We start from the raw sequence: 26309 nt of genomic DNA on the forward strand, positions 1-26309 counted from the left end.
AGAAAAAATTGCTGTCACAGAAGGACAATATTGTATGACTTAAAAAGCACAGTATAGTCTGGGCACTGGTGGCTTATGCCTGTAATCCTTGCTACTCTGGACTGGGATCTGAGGACCACTGTTCAAAGCCAGCCCAGGCAGGAAGTCCATGAGACTCTGATCTCCAATTAACCTGCAAAAAACAAAAAAGATGGAGGTGGAGTTGTGGCTCAAGTGGCAGAGCACTAGCCTTGAGCACAAAAGCTCAGGGACAGCACTCAAGTCCTGAGTTCAAGCCCCATGTTGGGTGCAAAAAAATAAGCGCAGAATGGTCCTTGGAGTCCTACCGATGTCTTGTATGTGCCACGTGGTCCAATATTTGAATGTGTAAATGAATAAAAGAAAGTGTTGCTTCAGAAGCAGGTTTAAGAAATGAGAAGAGGGGCTGGGAATATGGCCTAGTGGTAATGTACTCACCTTATATACATGAAGCCCTGGGTTCAATTCCTCAGCACCACATATATGGAAAAAAGCTGGAAGTGCTGCTGTGGCTCAAGAGGTAGAGTGCTAGCCTTGAGCAAAAAGAAACCAGGGACAGTGCTCAGGCCCTGAGTTCAAGCCCCAGGACTGGCAAAAAATTAAATTAAATTAAAGTTAAAAAACCCTTTCATTTTTCACTGTTCCCATCTTTTTGTTTCTCATTATCCATATATGTATGTGTGTGTATATTCAGTCTCTACCGGGATTATATATATGCACACATAAAAATGCACATACATATACATACATATGTATGTATATGTAGAAATATATATTTCTACCAAGTTGTACAAACAGTTGTCATCTTCTTAGACAATTAGAAATACTTGAAACTTTTTGTAACTGCCAGGATTGAAAATTGGAGACAAAATTGATTTCTACTGGAAAGTGTTTCATGGAATTACTAAGACATTTGCAGGGGACATTGATCTAATGCTGATTGTAACTCACAGAGAGAGGTTCCAGATAGACTTCAATAGCACTTAACAGCTTTTAAACACATGTATATTTCTACACTGTGTCATTTTCTCTGACCAGCATTATGTCACCTACAAATTCAGGCTTGAAATATCAGCCAATATTTCTCCTGGATGTTTTTTTAGCTCTAAAATTCGAGGGCCTGTTTCTGTTGGAGAACAAATGTGAAATCTTATAGACTTTCTTTAAAGCTTCCTACCAGTCCTGAGTATTTCTCATTCCATTTGTCTTTACTGTGTTGCAAGTGTTGTTATTTTTATTACAGTTTATTTATCTCTGGTATTCTCCAATAATACAGTATGTATTAACTCACTGGTTGGAGTTATGACAAGCATTGCGGTTTTTTTCTTTTGTGCCAATCCTGGGTCTTGAACTCATGGCCTGGGCAATGTCTCTGAGTTTCTTTTGCTTAAAGCTAGCACTCTGCCACTTGAGACACAGCTCTGCTTCTGGCTTTTTGGTAGTTTATTGGAGATAAGAGTCTCACAGACCTTCCTGCCTGGGGTGACTTTGAACTTCGAATCTCAGAACTTTGAACCTCAGATCTCAGCCTCCTGAGTATCTAGGATTACAGGCGTGAGCCACTGCTACTTGGCTAGGCATTGTGTTTTGGTTGTAAGATTTTACACAAAAGTATTCTGATTTTGGCAATGCTTTTAAATCAAGATTTTAGAAAATGTCCATTGTTTTTCCATGTTGGTTCTGTTCTCGTGGAATAAAGAAGGCTTTGTGAAAATCATATCAAGAACTATGATTTTTCATTAATATCTTTGTAAGCTAAGGATTTTATTTGGAATACAGAATTGCTGGTATTTGACAAGATCTTATAACTCTTTTTTTTCTTCTCAAATTTTTATTATCAAACTGATTTACAGAGAGGTTACAGTATCATACGGTGGGCATTGGATACATTTCTTGTACTGTTTGTTGCCTTGTCCCTCATGCCCTCCTCCCAAGATCTTATAACTCTTTACTGTAATTCATCTAAAAGTTTTTAGTGTCTGTTTTTGTATGACTTTATCTATTTGTTCTCTTATAATTCTCTTTGTAATATAGCTTTTTAAAATATAATCTTATTATTATTAAGGTGATGTACAGAGGGGCTACCATATGATAAGGCAAGTAATGAGTACATTTTTTTTTTTGGACAACGTAACCCCTTGATTCACTTTCTCCCAGTTTCCCCCTCCCTTTTCTGCCCACAAGTTACATAGTTCATTTTCTACATAGTGTATATTGAATAGCATACCTGAATTTGTTCACCTTCCTTCCTCCCTTAATGCAGTCTCCTTTAAAAAGAAAAGAAAAACAGAAGCAAAACAAAAACTGCTATCACTACTCCCAACAACAACAATAAAGGCCATGTCTCCATTTCCAGGAATCCTTAACATCTGTTAAAAAATGTTAAACAGCCAACAATGGTGGCTCACGCCTGTAATCCTAGCTACTCAGGAGGCTGAGATCTGAGAATTGGGGTTCGAAGCCAGCCTGGGGAGGAAAGCCCATGAGACTCTTAAGCTGGAAATAAAGCTGTGGCTCAAGTAGTATAGCACTCATCAGGGCACTGCCCCAGGCCCCGAGTTCAAGCCCAAGGACCTGTAAACACCACCCCCCCCACACACATTCTAAAACTTCAGTAAAGTGACAAGAGTAGTACAATGAACAGCAGTCTACCTTTTCATTAGATTTATTATTAGCATTTCTACAATTTTTTTTCTGTCTCTGGACCCATAATTTCCCCCTTTGAACTATTTGGGAATAATTTGTGGCTATCCACTGGCTTCCTCTAAATACGTCAGCATGGGTCTTGTAAGGACAAAGACTTTCCCCTACACAGCCGTGGTGTGTGCTGGTCCTGGGGCTTGAACTCAGGGTCTTGGCTCTGCCCCCGAGCTTTTCTGCTCAAGGCTAGTGCTCTATCACTTAATCCACAGCTCCACTTCCAGATTTTTTGATAGTTTTAGCGGAGAAAAGACTCTCACAGATGTTCCTGCCTGTGCTGGCTTTGAACTGTGATCCTCAGGTCTCAGCCTCCTGAGTGGCTAGGATTAGAGGCATGAGCCACCTACCTCTGTGATAGCATCTTAAATCATCATGTATTCTCTCATATGATCACGTGTGAGCTAAAGTGATGGCTGCTCATTATATTTTTCATGTCTCTGTTGAAATGATTTGAATACATAATCTTACTATCAATAGATAATATGACATGTAACATTTCCTTAACATACATATCATGTCATATGTAAGATAGATGATGTATATGTATAAAATAGAAGTATACATACATTCTAAGAAGCACTTTAGAGCAATATTGACGAATTGTTCGCTCATTTCAAGGGGAAAACCTGGGGCTGGGAATACGGCCTAGTGGTAAAGTGCTTGCCTCGTATACATGAAGCCCTGGGTTCGATTCCTCAGCACCACATATATAGAAAAAGCCGGAAGTGGCACTGTGGCTCATGCGGTAGAGTGCTAGCCTTGAGCAAAAAGAAGCCAGGGACAGTGCTCAGGCGCTGAGTCCAAGGCCCAAGACTGGAAAAAAAGAAACAAAACAAATCAAGGGGAAAACCTCTGATTAAATTCTACTTGTCAGAACTAAAGCTTCTAACAAATGCTGCCAGACCTTGGAAAACAACCTGTGGGTTTTCTGAGTTTTGCTTGCTCATCTCCAATGACATCTCTTGTGTCTTGTTTTTCTCTTTACCCACAGACTCAAAAACATGAGGGCAAACCTGCAGTCAGAAACACAAAATCCACTAATAGATATTCTCATGAAACATTAACTAAAACTATATGGAGACAAGCGATAACTGTAGGGTGTGTTCACAAGAGTGCGTTTTGTGAAATGAGAGAAGGGAGAATAATGACAGGTACAAGGTTGGTAATGGAAAAAAAATCGAGAGGCAAAGGTTATTTATCACTTTGCTGTTCAATTGTTTGATCTTTGGACAGACTTCATTTTTTTCCCTCAGGAAAACCGAGAGTAACTTACCTTAAACGTTCTAGACACTCTAGGTTTCTATGACTGTGTTACTCTGCTCAAAGCAGCATGGGTTACTTGAAAAAAATCCCATTGGGAAGAGTGTGGTACAATGTTAACTAATGTCCCCAGACCTTGCAAAACAAGATGGGCGTGAAATGTTGTCATATGTTCTTGTTATCCATGATCATACCAAATTGTACTTATCTCTAAAAGAGAAGCTTACCTGTTCCTTTCAGTGTACCTGGCCCTTTATCTGGCCCTTACCTGGTCTCTGCCCTCCCTGGACCCTCACAAAGAGTTCATTTTCTTGATTATTTTTAGCTTTTGCCTGAGCCTGTGAGTCTCACTGTCTTTGGGTCTGCCTGTTTGTCTTCAGGGCTTGTGTTCCCAGAGGTCTCTGGATCATAACCCATGCTTACTGAGGATTTTGGTTTTGTTTTGTTCTTTACCAAGGACACTGTATTACCCTAGGCACCTGACTCCCATGACCTCTTAAATTTCTTGCAGCTGCTCCGCTTTTTTTTTTTTTTTTTTTTTTTTTGGCCAGTCCTGGGCCTTGGACTCAGGGCCTGAGCACTGTCCCTGGCTTCTTCCCGCTCAAGGCTAGCACTCTGCCACTTGAGCCACAGCGCCACTTCTGGCCGTTTTCTGTATATGTGGTGCTGGGGAATCGAACCTAGAGCCTCGTGTATCCGAGGCAGGCACTCTTGCCACTAGGCTATATCCCCAGCCCAGCTGCTCCGCTTTGAAATGGCTGCTTTTCTTCCCTCTGGTCTATAGGCATAGCTAAGGACTGTATTAGGTTCTTATTGCTGCTATAACAAATGACCACAAACACAATGACTTGAACCAACAGAAATCTATTGTCCTTTATTCCTGGAAGTCAGAAGTACAAAGTGGGTGGGCAGGCTGTATCTCTTCTGGAAGTTCTAGGAGAACATGTTTATCTTCTATAGGACATTTATTCACAGGTCCAGCCCCCATCTTCAAAGTTAAGAGTGTAACATCTTCTAATCTCTCTGTCTTCTCTCCATCTCATCATCATGGCTCCTGCTCGGATTCCAACCCCTCTGTCTCCTCCTGTGTCTGTGGATGCGTGCGTGCATGTGTGTGTGTGTGTGTGTGTGTGTGTGTGTGTGTGTGTGTGTGTGTGTGTGTTCGTGCCAAAGGGCCTGGGCACTGTCCCTTAGCTTTTTCACTCAAGGCTGGCACAGCTCCATTTTCAACTTTTTCGTGGTTAATTGGAGATAAGTGTCTCACAGACTTGCCTACCTGGGCTGATTTTCAAAATCTCAGCCTCCTGAGTAACTAAGATTCCAGGCATGAACCACCAGTGCCTGGCTCCCTCCCTCTTTTAAGGGTCCACAGGGGTTACCATTATAAATACCTAGGATAATCTCCTATTGAGAAGGTGAGTCCTTATATAGAATTACTTAAACCTCTTCCTCTTGCCATAGCAAGAAGGTTCCCAGGAGTCTTAATCACATCTGTGAAGTCTTTGACCAAGTGAGGTTTCAGGTTATGTTCCCAGGAATAAGATGTGGACATCATTGGAGGGGCATTATTCAAATTCCTCTAAGGACTGACTGAAAATGAACAATGTATAGATAATTTATTAGGGTCAATCCTTGGTACAGCAAAGAAGTCTTTAGAACTTAGTTTTAAAAATGATATATCTCGGGCTGGGGATGTGGCCTAGTGGCAAGAGTGCTTGCCTCCCATACATGAAGCCCTAGGTTCGATTCCTCAGCACCACATATATAGAAAATGGCCAGAAGTGGTGCTGTGGCTCAAGTGGCAGAGTGCTAGCCTTGAGCAAAAAGAAGCCAGGGACAGTGCTCAGGCCCTGAGTCCAAGCCCCAGGACTGGCAAAAAAAAAAAAAAAAAAAAAATGATATATCTCGGGCTGGGGATATAGCCTAGTGGCAAGAGTGCCTGCCTCGGATACACGAGGCCCTAGGTTCGATTCCCCAGCACCACATATACAGAAAACGGCCAGAAGCGGCGCTGTGGCTCAAGTGGCAGAGTGCTAGCCTTGAGCGGGAAGAAGCCAGGGACAGTGCTCAGGCCCTGAGTCCAAGGCCCAGGACTGGCCAAAAAAAAAAAAAAAAAAAAAAAAGATATATCTCTGACCTTCTGCCTAAGTTTTTGTGTATCTATGTCTTTTAACTTTTTATGCTTAGATTTTTTTCCCGCCAGTCCTAGGGCTAGAACTCAGGGTCTGAGCACTGTCCCTGGCTTCTTTTTGCTCAAGGCTAGTGCTCTACTGCTTGATCCAAAGTTCTACTTCTGGCTTTTTGGTGATTATACTAGTGATAAGAATCTCTTGTTTTGTTTTTTTCTTGGCAGAGTAATGTAAACTTAAAATGGGGAAAGATATTTAATATTTAATACTAAGCTTTAAAAGGAACCTGCTGTCATTTCTATGTATCTTGATGCAAAGACTATGGTGATAATGAAAGAAAGTACAGAGGGGGGAAAAAAAAGAATCTCATGCACTTTCCTGCTTGGGCTGGATTCAATCCCTGATCCTCAGATCTCAGCCTCCTGAGTAGTTAAGATTACAGGAGTGAGCCCCCAGCACCTGGCTATGCTTTGTTTTTATATAGTGAGCACAGCACTGGTGTTAATTATGGGGGTGATAAGCAGAACAACTGGATGGTACCCCCAAGCATGAACTTGTGGAATGGTTTGGAGAAGGCATATTTAGGAAAGTAGTCAAGAATTGGACTGTGTGGTGGGGAGGGGAGAAGATAAGGGAGAGCCCTCAAGCATTGGATCCCTGTGGTTAGAATCCGTGAGAGCTGTGCTCATGTAGGAGGTGAGACCGGATAGCCATCTTGGAGACTTTACATTTGATCTGCAGTGACAGAGGCTGCAAGGAAAGGTAACATGACATGACATTAGTCGTGTACCACTGATAAAAAACTGGACTAGACTGTATGTTTGAATTGAACATGATTCATTCAAAATTCAAATCAGAGTAGACCTTAAAAACAAAATCAGAGAAATCTAATGGGCCAAAGGGGAACACAAAACAGGCAGGGAATTTTTGCAAAGGATAGTTCAGGATCAGTTTTGTAAGTCTGAGCAAGTCACGGTTAGGTGTCTAAGAGACCTGAAATGGTCTGCTAGTAAGTCGACTTTCCTGTTGTCCCCAGGTGAAATACCAAAAGGCAAGACTGGCTCAGGTAGGCCCCATATACACCACCATGAGGAAATTCATTGTTGATAAGAGAGTCTAATTTCCTTAAACTTTGTGGTTTAAGGCACCTGGGTCACTGAGGGACTTGAACCCCTTACACTTTTATTGAGGGTTGCAGAAGACATCAGTAAAGGTTAATTAGGGCCATATTTATCCTATGTGCTACTTTTACGTCTCCTAAAACTTTATTACTTATTGATCATTTTTATTTTTCTTATGCTGTATGGCTCACTTCCAAGGAAAGGACAGATCAAGGAATCGGATGACAGCCATTATTTCAGTCAGATTAGAGAGGTCAAGGCTATTGTTTTCCAATGGAAAAAGCACTTTACTTTCAGATGCAAAAATCTAAACTGTACTTGAGGCTCTTTGACCATGTGGCAATAGTACAATAGAAAGGTTTTGCAACTGTGGAGTTCTGTCTCTCAGGCTTTGTTTGTGTGTTTATGAAAGAAATGAATGCAAAGAACAAAGATGTTTTGGTTCTTTCTTGTGCAACCATTCTTTGGAGCTGCATTATCTGTTAACTCTGTGGGGTGGCTTTGTGCCAGGCGTGGGCAGAAAAGCAATGTGTTTTCTGTCCACTTTGCCCCAGTCTTCCATTCCCAGGGTGCTTTCCCCTGGCTGTGCACGGGATGAATATGCCCGGATGAGCCTCAGAGACCTCTATCCCTGGAGCCCTCCCTGCCAGCTTGCACTCCACTTTCCTCTGTTCACTGCTTCTCTGGGCATCATTTGGAGTTGGTGATCTATTTTCCTGCTCTTGCGCCTGTTCTTCAACATTCCCCTTCCCTGTTTCCTGTGTTAGCACATTTTTAATCAGGGCATCACTGTGGCTCTCATACCTTGGGATTTCTTTCATTTTAAGACATCATATTTATTTATTGTTTCTGAACATGTCATGGGCAGTGCGAACTAATACCCTTGCGTTAGGCCTTAATAACTGTTCATGCTTGATGTCTTAAACTTGTGTTTTCATTATAATAACAATATGGACAAAGTCAACAGTTCCAAAAGGTCCATAATGAAAAGGGCATCATTCTTTTCCTCTTTCCATGCTACCCTCTACTTTCCTAGCTCTTTCTCTTGATATTTCCCTTCATGTTATCACTGTTCCTTAGGATTTTTTTTTTTGCCAGTCTTGGGGCTTGAACTCAGGGCCTGAGCACGGTCCCTGGCTTCTTTTTGCTCAAGGCTAGCACTCTACCACTTGAGCTACAGCGACACTTCCGTTTATGTGGTGCTGAGGAATGGAACCCAGGGCTTCATGTATATGAGGCAAGCAAGCACTTTACCACTAGGCCATATTCCCAGCCCCAACTGTTCCTGAATTTTCAATTTTGCCCCTGTGTTGAAGGAATCCTTAATGGCCTTAAGCACTGAATATCCACTGTGATGTTTTTCTCTCCGTCCCCACTACCATATGATGAACAGTAGTGCACTTCTAGCAAGCAATCCAGGGAGTTTACTGTCATAGTCTGCCTAGAGAGTTCACATTGTTTGAACTTAATAGAAATTAAGTGGAAGTTGAGAGGCTCTAAATACACTAAGGACTTCTCATGAATCTGTGGCAGGTGGTGTGGCCTTATCTGTCATTTTCCTGGAAAATACATACATAAGCAGCTCAGCTTCATCAACTGGAAACAAGTGCCCTCTCTCACCTCAGTCCAGTAATACTTAATCTAGCTATAATTAGCCAGCCACAGAAGATAGGAAAGAGATGACAAGGCCAAGAGAAATTTCAAATTGAGCAGGTCATCCAATGAGGGATGTTATGAAGCTTTTCTTTTACCACTCGCCTCAGTGACTCTTAGAGCTTGCTTGGGACACAGGGTTCAGATTGCTTGAAAAGTTTTAGGGCACCGATAAGATTAGGCATTATTCTTTGGAATTCTTCAGCTAATTCCCCTTGTCAAGGATTTCTGTAGAGCAATCTATGGCATTTAGCAGGTGGGGTGGGGAGGAAGAAAGGAAGTTTTCTGAGAACGAAGCCTCAGCAATTCCATTAGCACAGGTTGACTCACTCAACTGTAATCTGTTGTAACAACTTAAAAAAAATAGATGAAACACAACAGTGAGAGCACAGTGAGCAGAACTAAGAAAAAGAGATGGATTTCCAGGCCAATGAGATCAGATTTTTAATAGAAGTCACTTGTTAGTGGAGGTGTGCGTCAAGTGGCAGAGCACCAGCCTTGAACAGGAAAAGCAAAGCAAGAATGTGAGTCTCTGAGTTCAAGCCCCAGCACAGGTATGTATGTGTGCACGCACACAGGCACACACACAGTAGTGCCACTAAATGTCCCTTGTTTCTGAATTTCGGTGGCATAACTTCAGAAATAAAGCTGAAATTGTTTCGTCTGAGTTCATTCCTTCATTTATGTATTCATTTAGTGCATGCCATATGGCAGATTCATGTCTGGCTGGGGCTGGAAATGCAATGTCTAGGAGTAGGAATACTACTCCAGTCCTGCACAAAAGCTCACACTAGACACCAACTGAGGGAAGACACAGAGATGAGAGGGAGAGGAAGAACCTTGTTCTGTGAGGTCAGAGAGAGAGGACCCTGACTAGGTTATGGACTTTTTGATATTGGGTACTAGAGGGATAACCTGAGAGTTAAGAATGGTTTCATTTAGGACAAGAGATCTGGTTTGTGTATATGTCTATATATGTTTATGTGTAAATTAAAGAAACTTGACAGATCAGATATTAGGGAGATAGAGGGTAGGGGAGAGAGAGGAAGGAAGAGAGAGGGAGAGAGAGAAGGAGGGAGAGCAGGGGAGAGAGAGGTAGGGAGAGGGGGAAAGAAAGGGAAAGAGAGAGGGAGAGGGAGAGGGAGAGAGAGACAGAGAGAGAGAGAGAGAAATAAAAAATGGTACTTAGGCTGGGCACTAGTAGTTAACACTTGTAATCCTAGCTACTCAGGTGGCTGAACTATGAGGATTGTGGTTCAAAGCCAGTCAGGGCAGAAAAGTCCAGGAGACTTATGGCCGATTAACCACCAAATAGCCAGTGGCTTGAGACATAATATTGAGCACAAAAGCTCAGGGATAGTGACCGTACTGAGGTTCAAGCTCTGGGATTGACACCCATACATAAAGAGAATATCACTTAGGTTTCTGACATCCATTCTAGCACATTCTGGGGGTCAGAAGCTTAAGTGGAATTTTTTTTCCTGGTCCTGGGGTTTGAATTCAGGGCCTGGGCTCTGTACCTGAGTCTCTCTGAGCACAAGGTTAGTGCTCTACCACTTGAGCCACAGCCTATCTCCAGTTTTTTCTGTTCAAGTACTGAGGAATCGAACTCAAAGCTTCATGCATGTTAGGCAAGCACTCTCCCATGAAGCCACATTCCCAGTCCTTAAGTGGCATGTTATGAAGGAGTCATCTTGTAAAAATGAAATGGTTTTGTATAAAGAGAGAGTTTTAGTATAACTTTCTAGAAGCACTGACAGATTTATGTAAAGGAAGTGTTTAAGGAGTTCACTGGGTATTGGGAAGAGGGTCATAGCAGGAGAGAGATGAATACCAAATAGGGAACTCAGTAATCTAGAACTTAAATGTATGACCATTGTCTAGAACTGACAGTTTGAATAATGACAGAAGGAGGGTCTTAAACATGCTCCTGGTAGATTCTTATTTTAATTTTTTTCCAGTTTTTTTTTTTTTTTTGGCCAGTCCTGGGCCTTGGACTCAGGGCCTGAGCACTGTCCCTGGCTTCTTTTTGCTCAAGAGCACGCTGCCACTTGAGCCACAGCGCCCCTTCTGGCCGTTTCCTGTATATGTGGTGCTGGTGGTGAGGCAAGCACTCTTACCACTAGGCCATATTCTCAGCCCTCTTATTTTAAATTTTTACAAATGATTTTACAAGTGATATAAGCAAGGAGGAAATGGAAGTCAATGTGAGGAGCATAGGGAGAATGAACAGGATCATTGGAAGAACCGATCAGACATTCTCCCTTAGGGAATCTGCTTACTCATTTCTCTGAGCTTGAAATTTGGAAGTTATATATATTTTTTGGTACACCATGAAAACTAAATCTGTTTTGTTTTTAAGGTGATCGATATGCCTGAACACAATCCTGGCAATTTGGGAGGAACAATGAGGCTGGGACTAAGAAGAACTGTTTTCAAAACTGAAAATTCAATACTGAGTAAGTTTCCTTAAATCATTTGTTTCAGAAGACATTGAATGACACTGGCTACCAGTGGCCCACACCTGTAATCCTAACTACTCAGGAAGCTGAGATTGGAGAATTGTGGTTTGAAGCCAGCCCCAGTAGGAAAGTCTCTGAGACTCATCTTCAATTAATCAGCAAAAAAAGCAAGAAAAAGAGCTGTGGCTCAAGGCTCCAGCCTTGAACAGAAAAGCCAAGTGAGACGATGAGGCCCTGAATTTAAGCCCTAGTACTTGTGCGAAAACAAAACACAGAAACAAAAGATTCACAGCTATATTATAGGAAGTGTTTAGGTATTACTTTTTTAAAATTAAAATTTGATTTATAGGCCATTTTTGCAATGTTCTATGAAAAAAAGAGAGAAAGGAAGAAAGAAAGAAAGAAAAAAGAAAGAAAGAAAAAAAAAGAATTCTTTATTAAACTGAATCCATTGCACTGCAAGCAAAGCCTAGAGGTATTATTAGACACAATTGCTGGGCTACCAGAGTGATTCTAATTTTTATATTCAAGGACAGTTCCTGTTTTTTCTTAGTCACCTGTTAGCCCCTTGAGGGTTATAAAAGCGGAATTCACTTGTCTGACGTGAAAACTATAGGTATAAATTGATTTGGACAAAACACTGGTAGTCTTCATTTGCTTTGTTTAGAAGAAATGTGTCCCTGCAGGCCCTCTCCTTCTGTGTTTGGTTTATATGTGGGTCATCTTCATCTGCAAAAGCTTTAAAAAATGATACTTTAAATAAAAGGACCAATGATTGTGTGTTTGGAATGATCTTTAAATAGTTTAAAGGAAATTGAATAAGGCTGGAGGTATGGCTGAGGTGGTAGAGCTCTCTGGCCCAGCAATCTTGAGGCCCTAGGATCAATCCCCAGTACAGAAAAAAAATTAGAAATTATTTTTGAAAATAGATATTCCTGACCCTTTGTCTAAGGTAGTGTAGCTATGCCTTCTGTTAATTTTTGTGCTTAGTTTTTATTTAGTCTTTTATTGTAGTATAATTTTTGGGTATACAATGGAGTTCAGTCTATTATTTGAGTGTATATTATATATTGTGCTGGTAGTGGGGCTTGAACTCAGGGCCTATGTGCTATCCTTTAGCTTTTTTTTTTTTTTTTTTTTTTTTTTTTTTTTTTTTGGCCAGTCCTGGGCCTTGGACTCAGGGCCTGAGCACTGTCCCTGGCTTCTTCCCGCTCAAGGCTAGCACTCTGCCACTTGAGCCACAGCGCCACTTCTGGCCGTTTTCTGTATATGTGGTGCTGGGGAATCGAATCTAGTGCCTCGGGTATCCGAGGCAGGCACTCTTGCCACTAGGCTATATCCCCAGCCCTATCCTTTAGCTTTTTTTTTCTCTCAAGGCTGGCTCTCTGCCACTTGAGTCACAGCTCCACTTCAGCTTTTTGGTGCTTAATTGGAGATAAGAGTCTCATGAACTTTCCTGCCCAGGCTAACTTCGAACCATGATCCTCAGATCTCAGCCTCCTGAGTAGCTAGAATTATAGGCATGAGCCACTGCTAACCTGCTAGTTTTTCAAAAAATGTGAGTTTCACAGGCTAGCCCCAAACTCCTGAACTCAAGCAAGCCTCCTGCCTTAGCTTCATACTATCTGCATGCTACAGGTATGCAAAACTGCACCTGGCCTTCAGCATAATATACAATATATGCTGGTTATTTTTGAGGTAAGGGCTCACAACTTTTTTGCCCAGGTTGGCCTTGAACTGGGATCCTTCTGTATATAGCCTTCCAGGTAGCTAGGACAGCAGATATGAGCCACCAGTGCAAAGTGGCATATAGTATTTTTAAAAACTTCTTAAATTGTTATTATAAAGGTGATGTACAGTCAGGTGCTAGTGACTGACACCTGTAATCTTAGTTACTCAGGAGGCTGAGATCTGAGGATTGCAGTTTGAAGCCAGCCCGGACAGGGAAAAAAAAAAATCCCGTGAGACTTTTATCTCCAAAGAACCACTCAAGAACTGGAAGTGGCACTGTGGCTCCAGTGGTAGAGTGCTATCCTTGAGCAGAGAGAGGCTTAGGGACAGGGCCAAGGCCCTGAGTTGAAGCCTCACAACCAACCAAAAAAGGTGATGTACAGAGAGCTTATAGTTATATAAGTCAGGAGAGTGGTACATTTCTTTTTGACCAATGTCACCCCCACCCCCCATTCTCTCCCAGTTTTCCCCTCGGCATATAGTACTTTCATTTCCTGTTAATAAGCAATTCAGTTTGGTTCTGGCATTTTATTAGGAAAATGCTGATTCAAATATTTGGCTATATGCTTTTATCCCTTCAAAAGTTTCCATAGGATAGATTTCCAGGAGTTGGATTATTAGGTCAAAGGTTATGATCTCTTTTATGACTGCCAGGTTGTTTGAGAGAAGGGAGGAGCTAGTGCATGATGACATTAACTAGTTTTCTATTAGCATGGTTATTTTTCTTTGTATTCTGTTAGCAAGAACAAAATGAGCCCTTTAGTATTTGTGTGTGGATAGGGGTGGGGGGGTCCTGGGTTTGAACTTGGGGCCTAGGTATGGTCTCTCAGATTTTGTACTCTCTCATGGCTAGCACTCTACTACTGGAGCCACAGCTCCACTTCTGGCTTTTTGGTGGTTAATTGGAGATAAGTCTCATGAACTTTCCTGCCTGGGCTGGCTTTGAACTATGATCCTCAGATCTCAGCCTCCTGAGTAGCTAGGAATATAGGCGTGAGCCACCAGTGCCTGTCTTCTATGGTGTTTGTTTTCATTGCTATAAAGTGAAACATCAATTCCTCCAAATATTGATTTGTGTGCAGACTGGCCATGTTTCAGGTCTTCATTAGCAATGAAACATGGGAAAGGAGAGATCTACCTGTCCCAAATCTAGTACCTAATAAATAATCTAACTTGGGAGTCAGGATATTTCTCTCCATAAAGGCCAGATAGTAGACATATATAGTCTTAGAATGGTTGCAGTTCTGCCAATGTGAGTGAATGAGCGTGGCTGTTTTCCAACCAAACCTCATTTTAAATTTTAATTAACTAATTAATGCTACTTTGTTACTTTCTTTGTGCCAGTACCCATGCTTGAACCCATGGTTTTGTGCTCCCCCTCAGCTTTTTCACTCAAGGCTAGCACTGTACCACTTCAGCCATACCACCAGTTCCAGGTTTTTGCTGGTTAATTGGAGAGTCTCTCAGATTGGACTGTTGGGTTGGCTTGGAACTAATATCCTCAGATCTCAGCCTCCTGTATAAGTAGGATTACAGGCGTGAGCCACTGGTACCCAGCCTGATCAAACTTTATGATGGACACTTATGAAGTTTAATTTTGTGTAATCTTTTGTCATTTGAATTTTTTGTTTTGTTTTAGTTTATATGGTTATAGATGGTGATTTCCTGTTAGCATCTTGAGAAGGTGTTCATAGTCCTCAGGGCACAAAACATAGGAACAGTGACATAGGGTAAAGACAGCTATGTAGGAGACCCAGGAAAGCCCCTCAGGGGTTGGGAGTAGGAGTGTAACATGAGTTCAGGTGAAGCTGCCTGGACAAGGTAGGTAGAACTTAAATGCTTTGAAGAAAAGACTTCATTCTTTTCAGACCCTTCCCTACATTTTCTCATTAAGGGGAAGAACATGACTAAAATGGTCGTGTCTGCTTTATTGTAGGAGGAAAAGGGCTGGGTTCTGAAAGAACAGAGGCAAGAGGCCAATTCCAAAGCTATTGAATGAGTCCCAGTGTTAAGAGTCTGGGTACAATTCATAGCATTGAAAATGCAAAGTGGTTTAAAGCTAAGATTTGCAAGCATCAAAAGAAAATAGAGATATAGGGGGTAAAAAAAAATGCCTTTGCTTTCCTTCCTCGTATCTAAGGCACTAATACTGAAAGACATCTTTAGTTTCTAATGGGATTAGATTACTAGGAAGTTTTAGAAAGCACACCACAAGGAAACCTTGGCTGGGTTCATGAGGTGATTTATGGAAGAGTCTTAAAGTCCAAGGTATTAGACACTTTCACTAGGAGTGTGTGGGGCCTGTGACAGGTGCCAGCAGCTACACCTTCTCCCCATGCAGACCCCAAGTCCATGCAGAGGGAGGAGGGGGCTCCCTTCCTTTGCTTCTTTTTGTTCTTTTCTGTGAAGCCATGGAGGCTTCTAGGTATGGGACACAGCTCTTTGAAGTCCCAGCAGGTTGGATGATATTGATGTCTCCTCTTACCGGACTAGCACTGACAAAACCAGCTCAGCAGTGACTGGTAGTGCAGTGGCTCGAAGCCCACTCCAGGCCCGCACTGCTCACCAGAAGCTCTCGGGCTCAGATGGTGTGTCTTTGCTCACTCTCACTACTCCTTAGTTTCCATAGCTGAAGCAAGAGAATCAAAAGAATGGCCTGTCTCCTGGGGCTCTTAAAAAGGGAAGAATGGTCACACTGTGTCTGGCACAGAGAAAGCACTGCCCTGGTGTGGCTGTTGAGATGGTCAGTGTCAAGGCTTATTGGATTGACCTGTGATCCTTTCACAGCTCAGTGCAAACTCTAATTTGTCACCTGGCATTAGGAATGAAGGTTACTGTTGGGCGCTAGTGGCTCACAACTGTAATTCTATTTGTGCTGGATGCTGAGATCTTGAGGACCAAGATCCAAGGCAAGCCTGGAGAGAAAAGTTAACTAAATTCCATCTCTAAAAATAACCAGCAAAAAGCAGGACTGGAGGTGTGGTTCCTGTTGGTAGAACACCAGCCTAGTAAGTTAGAGGCTTTGAGTTCAAGTTCCATACAGCCAAAAAAAAAAAAAAAAGAATGAGTTTAGTCAGACTAAGGATGTACCCTAATGGTAGAATACGTGCCTCTCAGGTTCAGGCCCTGTGTTCTATTTCTAAAACCCTCTCCCCCCAATCCAAAATGGTTATGACCCTAGGGTAGTAGGAGGGGAATGATGCTAGCCTGAGGAGAGAGAAGCAATAATGTTGTGGGATAATCCCTGGCCTCTTCAGACAGCTCTAGTTCTATAACCCACGTGGTCCTGGGTTCATCCTGCTTGAGCATGTGCTGCAGTGGGCCATTCTTCAGAGGAATTTGGTGATGGGCTCTATCCCCCACGACCCTGTAGTCATTGGCCTTCCTACTGATTTCCATGTCGAAGGTACTGATCTCAGGGCTCCATGGGCTTTGTATGTAGCTCCACACTTGATTCTCAACCACACACTCTTGGTTTAGAAGCATCAGTATAGAGAAATGAGTATGTAATTGATCCATCTGTCTTCTATTCTTGATGCTTAGCTTGTTTCTATCTGTTTGCTATTAAATAATGCAGCAGCACATACATCTTTGTGGTTAAACATTTGTCCTCATTTCTGTTTTCTGGAGTAAATTCTTAGAAGTCAATTTTGTTTTCTGGTGCTAGCAATCAGGCCTTTGACTTTGTGTACACTAGGCAAGTGCTGTATCATTGAGCTACACCTCTATCCCATAAGTCAAGTCTTAGGGCCAAAGAATGTCTATTTTAAAAAATATATATAATTTTGTTATTATTAAGGTATTGTACAAAGGGGTTACCATTTCATGAATCAAATAATGAGTACATTTATTTTTGGACAGTGTCACCCCTTCCTTCTCCTGCCCCCAGTTTCCCTCTCCCATCCTTGCCTACAAGCTGCATAGCTCATTTTCCACATAGTGTGCACTGAGCACCATGCCTGCATTTGTTCATTCAGAATGATTCTATTTTTTTTTTTTTTGGCCAGTCCTGGGCCTTGGACTCAGGGCCTGAGCACTGTCCCTGGCTTCTTTTTGCTCAAGGCTAGCACTCTGCCACCTGAGCCACAGCGCCACTTCTGGCCTTTTCTGTTTATGTGGTGCTGAGGAATCGAACCTAGGGCTTCATGCATGCTAGGCAAGCACTCTACCACTAAGCCACATTCCCAACCCGTGAGTCTATATTTTTAAGGTAGCATATAAACAAGTTCTATGTGAACGTACAGAGGTGACTGGTGTGGAAAAAGCATTGGAGCCCGTATGAGGAAGCCTGCGCTCCAGAATGATCTATGTGTCCAGCAGAGGCATGGCTTTGGGCAAGTCCTTTGCTTTCTTATTTTTCTTTCACTAGACAAGCTTTGGTGTTGGTCCGCATAGAAGCAAGGGGGTAGGCATTATTACCTGGTCTTTCACTCCTATAGATAGACATTTGAAAGGATGGCAGAACTTCTGGATCCCATAATGAATGCTTTTTTATGCAGTGATGAGGGCTTAGTTGAGAATTGCTTCAAGATTTTTTGAAGAAGTTATCACTATATTCTCCTAGAAAAGAAACTTGATTGCTACTCAAAGTATGGTCATTTGTAGCCTTGTGCTAGGCAGAGATCCCAGAGGCTTCCTCTACATAGGTGCCAATGGATGTGAACCTAAAGCCAATTATTGCAGAATTAATCTCACTCTTAATATCTTTCCAGGGAAACTTTATGGTGATGTTCCTTTTATAGAAGAAAGACACAGACATCGGTATGAGGTATGCTTTTCATGATGAATTACATTCCACATTATGGATGTTTAGTGTGGGGAGCCCCAGTGAGTAAAAGCAAACCCTTGGGAAAATGTGTCCAGGCCAGTCGTATCCCTAGGGCACACATGGAAGACTTGCTATGTTTCCCGCAGCCTCTATGCCTTTTTCTGTGTGTCTGTTTTGGCCTCTGCCTGGTTTTCTTGATGGCTGCGAAAAGCCTATAAGCAGCAACTGAGGCAAGATGTATGTAATTTTTCTTCAGTCTGATTGGGTCAACTTAGGGTACCTGTCACAACCTATGATTTGGTAAGCAATGCTGAGCACTGGTGGTCTTAAATCTGGCTTCTTGTAACACCCATCTGTCTGTAGGGATATACTTATCAGATTCAGCTCAGCAGATTAGAATCCACTTCATAAATGGGACAGATAAGAGTCCGTCATCCAAGAGCTAGGCACTGATGGCTCACTCCTGTAATCCTAGTTACTCAGGAGGCTGAGATGTGAGGATCACAGAAGCCAGTGGCAATAGGCAAGTCAGTGAGACTCTTATCCTCTACTTCATCACCAGAAAACTGGAAGTGGAGCTGTGGCTCAAAATGGTAGAGCACTAGTCTTGAGCAAAAGAGCTCAGGGGCAGCGCCTAGGCCCTGACTAAATTCAATTCCCATGACCAATAAAATAAAATAAACAATGAATTCCCTAGTTCAAGGGAAAGAAGCATTCCAATCCTCCATGAAATTTCCGATTTGGAAGGGGAGAGATAGTGAAGTACACACAGCTCAAGGAAGATACAAGTATAGGGTTGGCTACAACTAGCCAATCACAGGATTCTGAGACAGAATATCTGGGTCAATGTTCTGATTCGTATCTTTGGGAAATAGAACATCATATACCTAGATTACAATGAGTTGATTAAACAATATGTCCCAGGTTTACCCTGAGTTTGAAATTAGACATTGGGTGCTGAATACAGAAATTAAGTATTCATTAGAAGATCAACGAGGTGGAAAGTCTTCCCAAATGATGAACGACCTTTTCATTAATTATGTCTGCATTGCACTGTGGCTCAAAAACACTTAATTTCTTCTATTTCCAGGTGAATCCTAATCTCATTGACCATTTTGAGCAGAAAGACCTCTGTTTTGTAGGTCAGGATGTTGATGGGAAGAGGATGGAAATCATTGAACTGGCAAGTAAGTGGCTCTTTGCTTTTATAAAACTTCATAGAGAAGTAACATCATTTTTTTGTCAACTCTAGACTCCTTCGAAATCTAGTTTGTTATTCTTTATGTTCTACTGTCCTTTGAAATGAGCATGCAACTACAAAATACATGAAAAATAAATTGCTTACCTGGTACCGGTAGCTCATGCCTGTCATCCTAGCCACCCGGGATGCTGATATCTGAGGATCACAATTCAAAGCTATCCCAGGCAGAAAAGTCTGGGAGACTTCAAGTAAACACCAAAAAAGCCAGAAGTGGAGGTGTGACTCAAGTGGTAGAGCTCTAGCCTTGACCAACAAAGCTTATAGACAGCACTCAGGCCCTGAGTTCAAGCCTCAGGACTGGCACAAAAAATGCATCGCTGCTAGGTGCTGGTGGCACATGCCTTTAATCCAACCTATTCAGGACACTGAGGTCTGAGGATTATGGTTTGAAGCCAGCCTGGAAAGAAAAGTCTGTAAGAATTTAATCTCCAATTAACCATCAAAAAGACAGAAGTGGAGGGGGATCTCAAGCAGTAGAACACTAGCCTTGAGGGAAACAGCTAAGGGACAGCATCCAGTCCCTGACCTGAGTTCAAGCTCTACTACTGGCACATATGCACACACACACACAAACACACACACACATACACACACACGTATATTTATATATTGATTATAATTCTTAACATTTGGGGGCTTATTAGTTTATTTGTTTTGTTTTTGTTGCCAGTCCTGGGCCTTGGACTCAGGGCCTGAGCACTGTCCCTGGCTTCTTTTTGCTCAAGGCTAGCACTCTACCACTTGAGTCACAGCACCACTTCTGGCTTTTATCTATATATGTGGTGCTGATGAATCGAACCCAGGGCTTCATGTCTAGGAGGTGAGCACTCTACCACTAGGCCATATTCCCAGCCCCAGGCTTATTAGTTTAAATGTACCATAAACAATGTATCTTTTCGGGGCTGGGGATATGGCCCAGTGGCAAGAGAGCTTGCCTCGTATACATGAGGCCCTGGGTTCGATTCCCCAGCACCACATATACAGAAAACGGCCAGAAGTGGCGCTGTGGCTCAGGTGGCAGAGTGCTAGCCTTGAGCAAAAGGAAGCCAGGGACAGAGCTCAGGCCCTGAGTCCAAGGCCCAGAACTGGCCAAAAAAAAACAACAAAAAAAAAACAATGTATCTTTTCAAGTCGACCAGTTCTATAGCTTCTTGCCCATCATCTCCCTTCCTCTTAATGTGGGGTTTCTCCTCTGTGTTAGCCTCTCCTTTGAGGAAGAATGGCCAAGTGCCCACCTCACTACTGGTAACCACTGTTGATGTTTGTTACATGCGAAACCTGGATCCTCTCCGGCCTTTCTCTATTGCTTGTGCTTGAAGGTCAAGCTCTGGCCTGTCATTGAACTTCTGAACACTAATCGCTGCACTCGGAGTTCTTTTTAAGACCAAACATCACACAAAGAAAAGAAATTGGACTTTTGTAGAGGAAGAGCAAAGAAGAAGTTGTTTATGGCTGGACTGGAACTCTCTTGAGAGCACAGGCACAAAGCACACAGTTTGTTATTGATGAGTCAGCAGGCAATGTTCTTTTCATTCAGAACTGCACGAACATGATAAGCCTGCAGTCGCACCTGATCTCAGCTCTTTGTCTTCACATTCTTTGCCTGGAGGTTAGCAAACTACTACATGTGGACCAGGTCCAGGTCCAGCCTTCTGTTTTTGTGTAGCTCAGGAACTAGGAATTTTTAAATTAAAATGAAGTAATTTTTTTTGTGTGTGTGCAGGTCCTGGGGCTTGAGCTCAAGGCCTGGGCATTGTCCCTAAGCTTTTTTGTGCTCACGTCTAGTGCTTTACCACTTGAGCTACAGCTCTATTTCTAGGTTTTTGATGATTAATTGGAAATAAGTGTCTCACAGACTTTCTTGCCTGGTTGGGTTTGAACTGTAACCTTCAGCCTATTTTGAGTAGCTAGGATTACAGGTGTAAGCCACCAGCACCTGGCAGAGTCTGCCAGAAAGGTAACTCAGAGACTTCATTCATATCTCACATCCAGAAAATAAGGGAAAGGTCAGAGTGACTGTCTTGCTTCTGAGGGCCTCCTGATCTCTCTCTCTCTCTCTCTCTCTCTTTCCTTCTCTCTCTCTCCCCCGTCCTGTGCTTGAACTTAGGGCCCGGGCACTGTCCCTGAGCTTCTTTTGCTCAAGGCTAGCACTCTACCATTTGAACCATATAGCACCACTTTCAGCTTTTTCTGTTGATGTGGTACTGAGGAATCGAACCAAGGGCTTCATGCATGCTAGGCAAGCACTCTACCACTAAGCCACATTCCCAGCCCTCCTGATCTCTTTAGATCAAAGGACTTTGGGAAATCTTTTCTGAAGCCTGACAACAGTCACACTTACTAATAATGTGTTGTCTATGACTGATTTTGATGCTACGATGGAAGAGAGAAGTAGTTGAGAAAGAGATCTTCTGGCCTGCAGAGCCTAAAGAATGTATTACTTGGCCCTTTACCCGTTATATTTGCAACCTTGGTCTAGACCCACACATCTGTATTTCACTGAACAAACTTGAATGGAACATTTTCAGGTTTCTTCTTGATTTGCTAGTCTCTCTGAATGGTCTCTTGGCATTTTCTTCTCAATTTGTCTAAAACTAGATTTACATACTCTCTCTTCTGACTATGTTAAGGTATCATCAATCTCTGTATCCAGCGTTTTTCTTACCCTTCCTAAGCCTTAACCAGTTTGTGTGCAATGTGGTGTCCTCTAGATTCCAGTTGCAGACAAAACTTCCCCCTGTGACTTAGTTGTGACATTTTGAAACAGTTCCAGACTATCCCATGTCCCTGAGGAGTGCATTTGCCCCTTGTCAAGAACCATTCTCCTAGACTGGAAAGCTTTAGATTGGATTATTAAGCTCTTCCCCCCCCCCCCGCCCCCCTTTACGCATCCACCTGTAACCAGTCATCAAGTTTTATAAAGTCTGTCTGGAAAGAAAGACAGTGTTTGAGATTTCATTTCCATCTCAGTCATCATAGCCCCAGTGCATGGTGAATCCAACTCAGACACATCCTCAGGCTCCCTCCTGCATGGGGCAGTCTCCTTTTTCAGCACCTCGAAATGAGGATAGCGCCCTGACTGTGCAGTGCATGGCATACAGATTGGTTGGTAAAACTACTTTCATTTATTAAATGTGAAAACATACATGGGATACTCTTAGAATGGTATCATGATGTCCTGGAATTGACCTTTCAACTTATGTGCTGTAAGCCTCAGACTCTTTTTTCTTAGTCTGTCTATCTTCAGTTCCCTACTTCAAATGCCTTTTTTGTGTGTATGCAGCTACTAGGGCTTGAACTCTAGGGCTCTGTCCCTGAACCTTTTTGCTCAAGGCTACTGCTCTACCACTTGAACCACAGCTCCATTTCCAGCTTTTTATTTTTTTTGGCCAGTCCTGGGCCTTCAACTCAGGGCCTGAGCACTGTCCCTTCTTTTTGCTCACAAGGCTAGCACTATGCCACTTGAGCCACAGCGTCACTTCTGGCTGTTTTCTATATATGTGGTGCTGGGGAATCAAACCCAGGACTTTGTGTATGATAGACAAGCACTCTTGCCACTAGGCCATATTCCCAGCCTCCATTTCCAGCTTTTTGGTGGTTATTTGGAGAGAAGAATCTCATGGAGTTTCTTGTCTGGGCTGGCCTTGAACTGGGATCCTGAGATGCAGCCTCCTAAAAAACTAGGATTACAGGTATGAGCCACTGGTGCCTGGTTCAAATGCCTTTTTGTTTTGTTTTATTTTGGTGGTCCTGAGGCTTGAACTCAGTGTACCGTCCTTGAGCCTCTTTGTACTCAAGGCTAGTGCTCTACCACTTGAGCCACAGTGCCACTTCTGGCTTTTTCTGAGCAGTTTATTGGAGATAAGAATCTCACAGGCTTTCCTGCCTAGGTTGGCTTCAAATTGTGATCCTCAGATCTCAACTTCCTGAGTAGTTTGGATTAAAAGCATGAGCCACCAATGCCAGGCTCAAATGCCTTTTTTGCCCATTTTCTTTTTGGTTATTAATGTCATTGAGTACTCTATGAGTCCTGAGAAGAAAGGAGAACTGATATCAGAGAATCAATGTCAGAGAAGGCTCCTTTCAACACACTAGCATTTGACTTGAACCCTGAAAGAGGGAAATCAAGCCATTTATTGTGCACTCACTAGATGCTTGTCACTAGAATCTTTCTAGGGACTCCATCATGCATGCCCTCATGTGACTTATAACACAAAATGGTCGCTAATCCTCCAGTGCAGTGAGGTTAGGTGACATGTCCAGAGCCATCTAGCTAGGCACTGGGGGCGAGGGGACTGGAGCAAACCCAGGTTCATGGCCTCCATGGACTGTTATTTTTCCTATTATTGTCATTGGACACTCTGCCTAAGATTGTCTATCCCTGCCTGGAGTTTTGAATTAAAATAGTGACCATGTATTTCTGATAAAAGTGCTTATGTAGAATTTAAGTATGGATCACTGTTATTGGAGCCTCTTAAGTCTTTCTAGCACATGAAAGGGAAAGGAATTTCCTTTGTTCTTTATTATTATTATTATTATTATTATTATTATTATTATTACTACTACTGCTGCTGCTGATACTACTACTATTACATAGGTGTACAAAGAGGTTATAATTCCATAAATCAGGTTATGAGCACAGTGTTGTTGTTTTTTTTGGCCAGTCCTGGGGCTTGAACTCAGGGCCTGAGCACTGTCCCTGGCTTCTTCCCGCTCAAGGCTAGCACTCTGCCACTTGAGCCACAGCACCACTTCTGGCTTTTTCTATATATGTGGTGCTGGTGAATGGAACCCAGGGCCTCATGTATATGAGGCAAGCACTTTACCACTAGGCCATATTCCCAGCCTGTTTTTTTTTTTTTGACCAATGTCACCCCTTCCATCATTCTTCCCCATTTCTCCATCCCATCTCTCAAGTTACATTGTTCAATTTTGACATAATCTACATGGGCCATTGAGATGACATTTGTTGAACTTTTCCCCCTCCTTCTTGCCCATTTTCACCTCTTGGTATTTGTTTTGAAGACAGTACTTTAGTTCCCCTAAGTATACCCTCCCTTTAATTGGTTGGTGCGCATTTGTATAGAGCCCTATATATGTTATCATGCATGTTTGTAGGCAGGGACTGTCTTAAGAAAAGTATTTGTTTACCTTGTTCTAGTATGTGTTCTCTTGGAATTCTGTTTCTCCTCATTGTCAGCAAATCCTGAGAAGCTTCTTTTTCATTTCATCACAAAGATTTAGCTTCTCACTGAGGCGTTCAATTTTCATGTGGGTTGGAAAGGAAATGAAGGCCTCTGTAAAACCTTGCAATTTTTAAAAGCTGACTGTAAGGGAATTCATTTTATGAAGGGAAATTCCCCCAGAAAATTTTGGTCTTGAATGCCACTTAGAAGCATAGTGTGAGTGTCCAATAGCTTCTAAAGGACCCTAAGAAAAACACAAAGCTTGACATTTATATAATGTCACAATTTGTTTCAGAGCAACTAAGCCCATTATTTTAAAGGTACTTTATCTGACTGATAGAACAACCTCAAAATAAAACCTTTTTTTTGGCCAGTCCTGGGGCTTAGACTCAGGGCCTGAGCACTGTCCCTGGCTTCTTTTTACTCAAGGCTAGCACTCTGCCACTTGAGCCACAGCGCCACTTCTGGCCATTTTCTGTATATGTGGTGCTGGGGAATTGAACCCAGGGCTTCATGTATAGGAGGCAAGCACTCTTGCCACTAGACCATATCCCCAGCCCCCAAATAAAACCTTTTTAGTCATTTATATTAATGCAGAGAATTTTTTAGATAAAATGATTCAGAGCAATGATCTGTGTGTTCAAATAGCCTGTTGTTGGCTATAACACGAGCAGCTTCTAGTCACAGTGTTATACAAACAGGATTTCTGTCTGTTTTCTTCCCAAGACACCCCTATATAGTATGCTATAACATTCATTGTGTCTTATACTTAAAGCTACATTGCCTAGTGTCCTCTCTAGAGGCGTATAGTTTCTCTTCTTTCCTTGAGGGGACACATTCCCGAAAGAGGTACCATCTTCCAACGAAGTTTCATACCTGAATTTCCCTCCAGTTTAAGATGGCTTCTGCTTAAATACAGTGTATATCTGTACTGAATCTCTGGGAACAGAAGTGTCCAATAGAACTTGCTACAACAACAGAATTCTTCTGTCCTGTTCAGGATGGTAGTTGCTAGCCATGTGAGACTATGGAGCATTTGAAACATACTGGTTTGATTTTTAATGAATATGAATAGCCATGTGTTACCAGAAGCTACCATTTTGTATAGCAGAATTCTAAATGATAACCTTGCTGTTCAATAGTCATTTCCTTATTATTGTGGTTAACAGCTTTGAGTTAACAGCAGTGGTGGCAGGAATTTTATGATTTTGGAATTCCATACTAGATTTTTAGATCATTTGATCAAACATCTCATTGAATGGTTTTAAAGTGACCTTTACGTCCTATAAAATAATGTCTATAGTTCATAGTTTAATGCATATAGCAATTAAAATTGTTTTTGGTATTTGAGAATACTGATCCTAACCTGTACTATAGCAATTATGAGATTAGAGATGATCAAATGATATTTTGTGTGTGTGTGTGTGTGTGTGTGTGTGTGTGTGTGTGTGTGTGCAAGCCAGTTCTAGAGCTTGTTCGCAGGGCCTGGGCATTACCCCTGAGTTTATTTTGCTCAAGGCTAGCCTTCTACCACTTGACTCAGCTCCACTTCCAGCTTTTCTGATGATTAATTGAAGATAAGAATCTCAGGGACTTTTTCTGCCTGGGCTGGCTTTGACCCTCCGTCCTCAGATGTCAGCCTCCTGAGTAGCTAGGTGTAAGCCACCAGTGCTCAGGTATGTTGCTTAATCTTGGATAAACATTAGGTTTTAGAGCTCTGATTTCAGCAGAGGGTGAGAATTTGGAATCTCAGAAACCTACCCAGAAACATTGCCTATTTAGTTCTTATTATTCCTAAACAGAGGATTTCAGATATCTAAAGAAAGATACTTTTTCTGAAAGGCTTCTTCCAAACCCTTACTATGCAAATCACTTCATTTCTTCCCCAGCCCATGATAGTGTATGTAACATGTGCTCATTGGAAAGGTTCATGCAGTCAGCAAAGTAGAAGGAAGAAAAAAATAATAATTTGAACTCTTGCTACCTTGGGGCATGAGCACCATGAACTTGTTAAAAGGTC

General features: G+C 42.2%; 1 protein-coding gene across 1 annotated transcript in view; it reads left to right on the top strand.

Moving 5' to 3' along the window:
* Ctps2 (CTP synthase 2) overlaps positions 1–26309 on the top strand; it is a 95828-nt gene that overhangs the window by 50987 nt on the left and 18532 nt on the right. The window contains 3 exon segments of the mRNA XM_048336227.1: positions 11244–11340; positions 17787–17842; positions 18933–19029. Coding sequence (XP_048192184.1) covers positions 11244–11340; positions 17787–17842; positions 18933–19029 — 250 coding nt within the window.

Source organism: Perognathus longimembris, chromosome 28 (genome assembly GCF_023159225.1).
Source record: "Perognathus longimembris pacificus isolate PPM17 chromosome 28, ASM2315922v1, whole genome shotgun sequence".
NCBI lineage: Eukaryota > Metazoa > Chordata > Mammalia > Rodentia > Heteromyidae > Perognathus > Perognathus longimembris.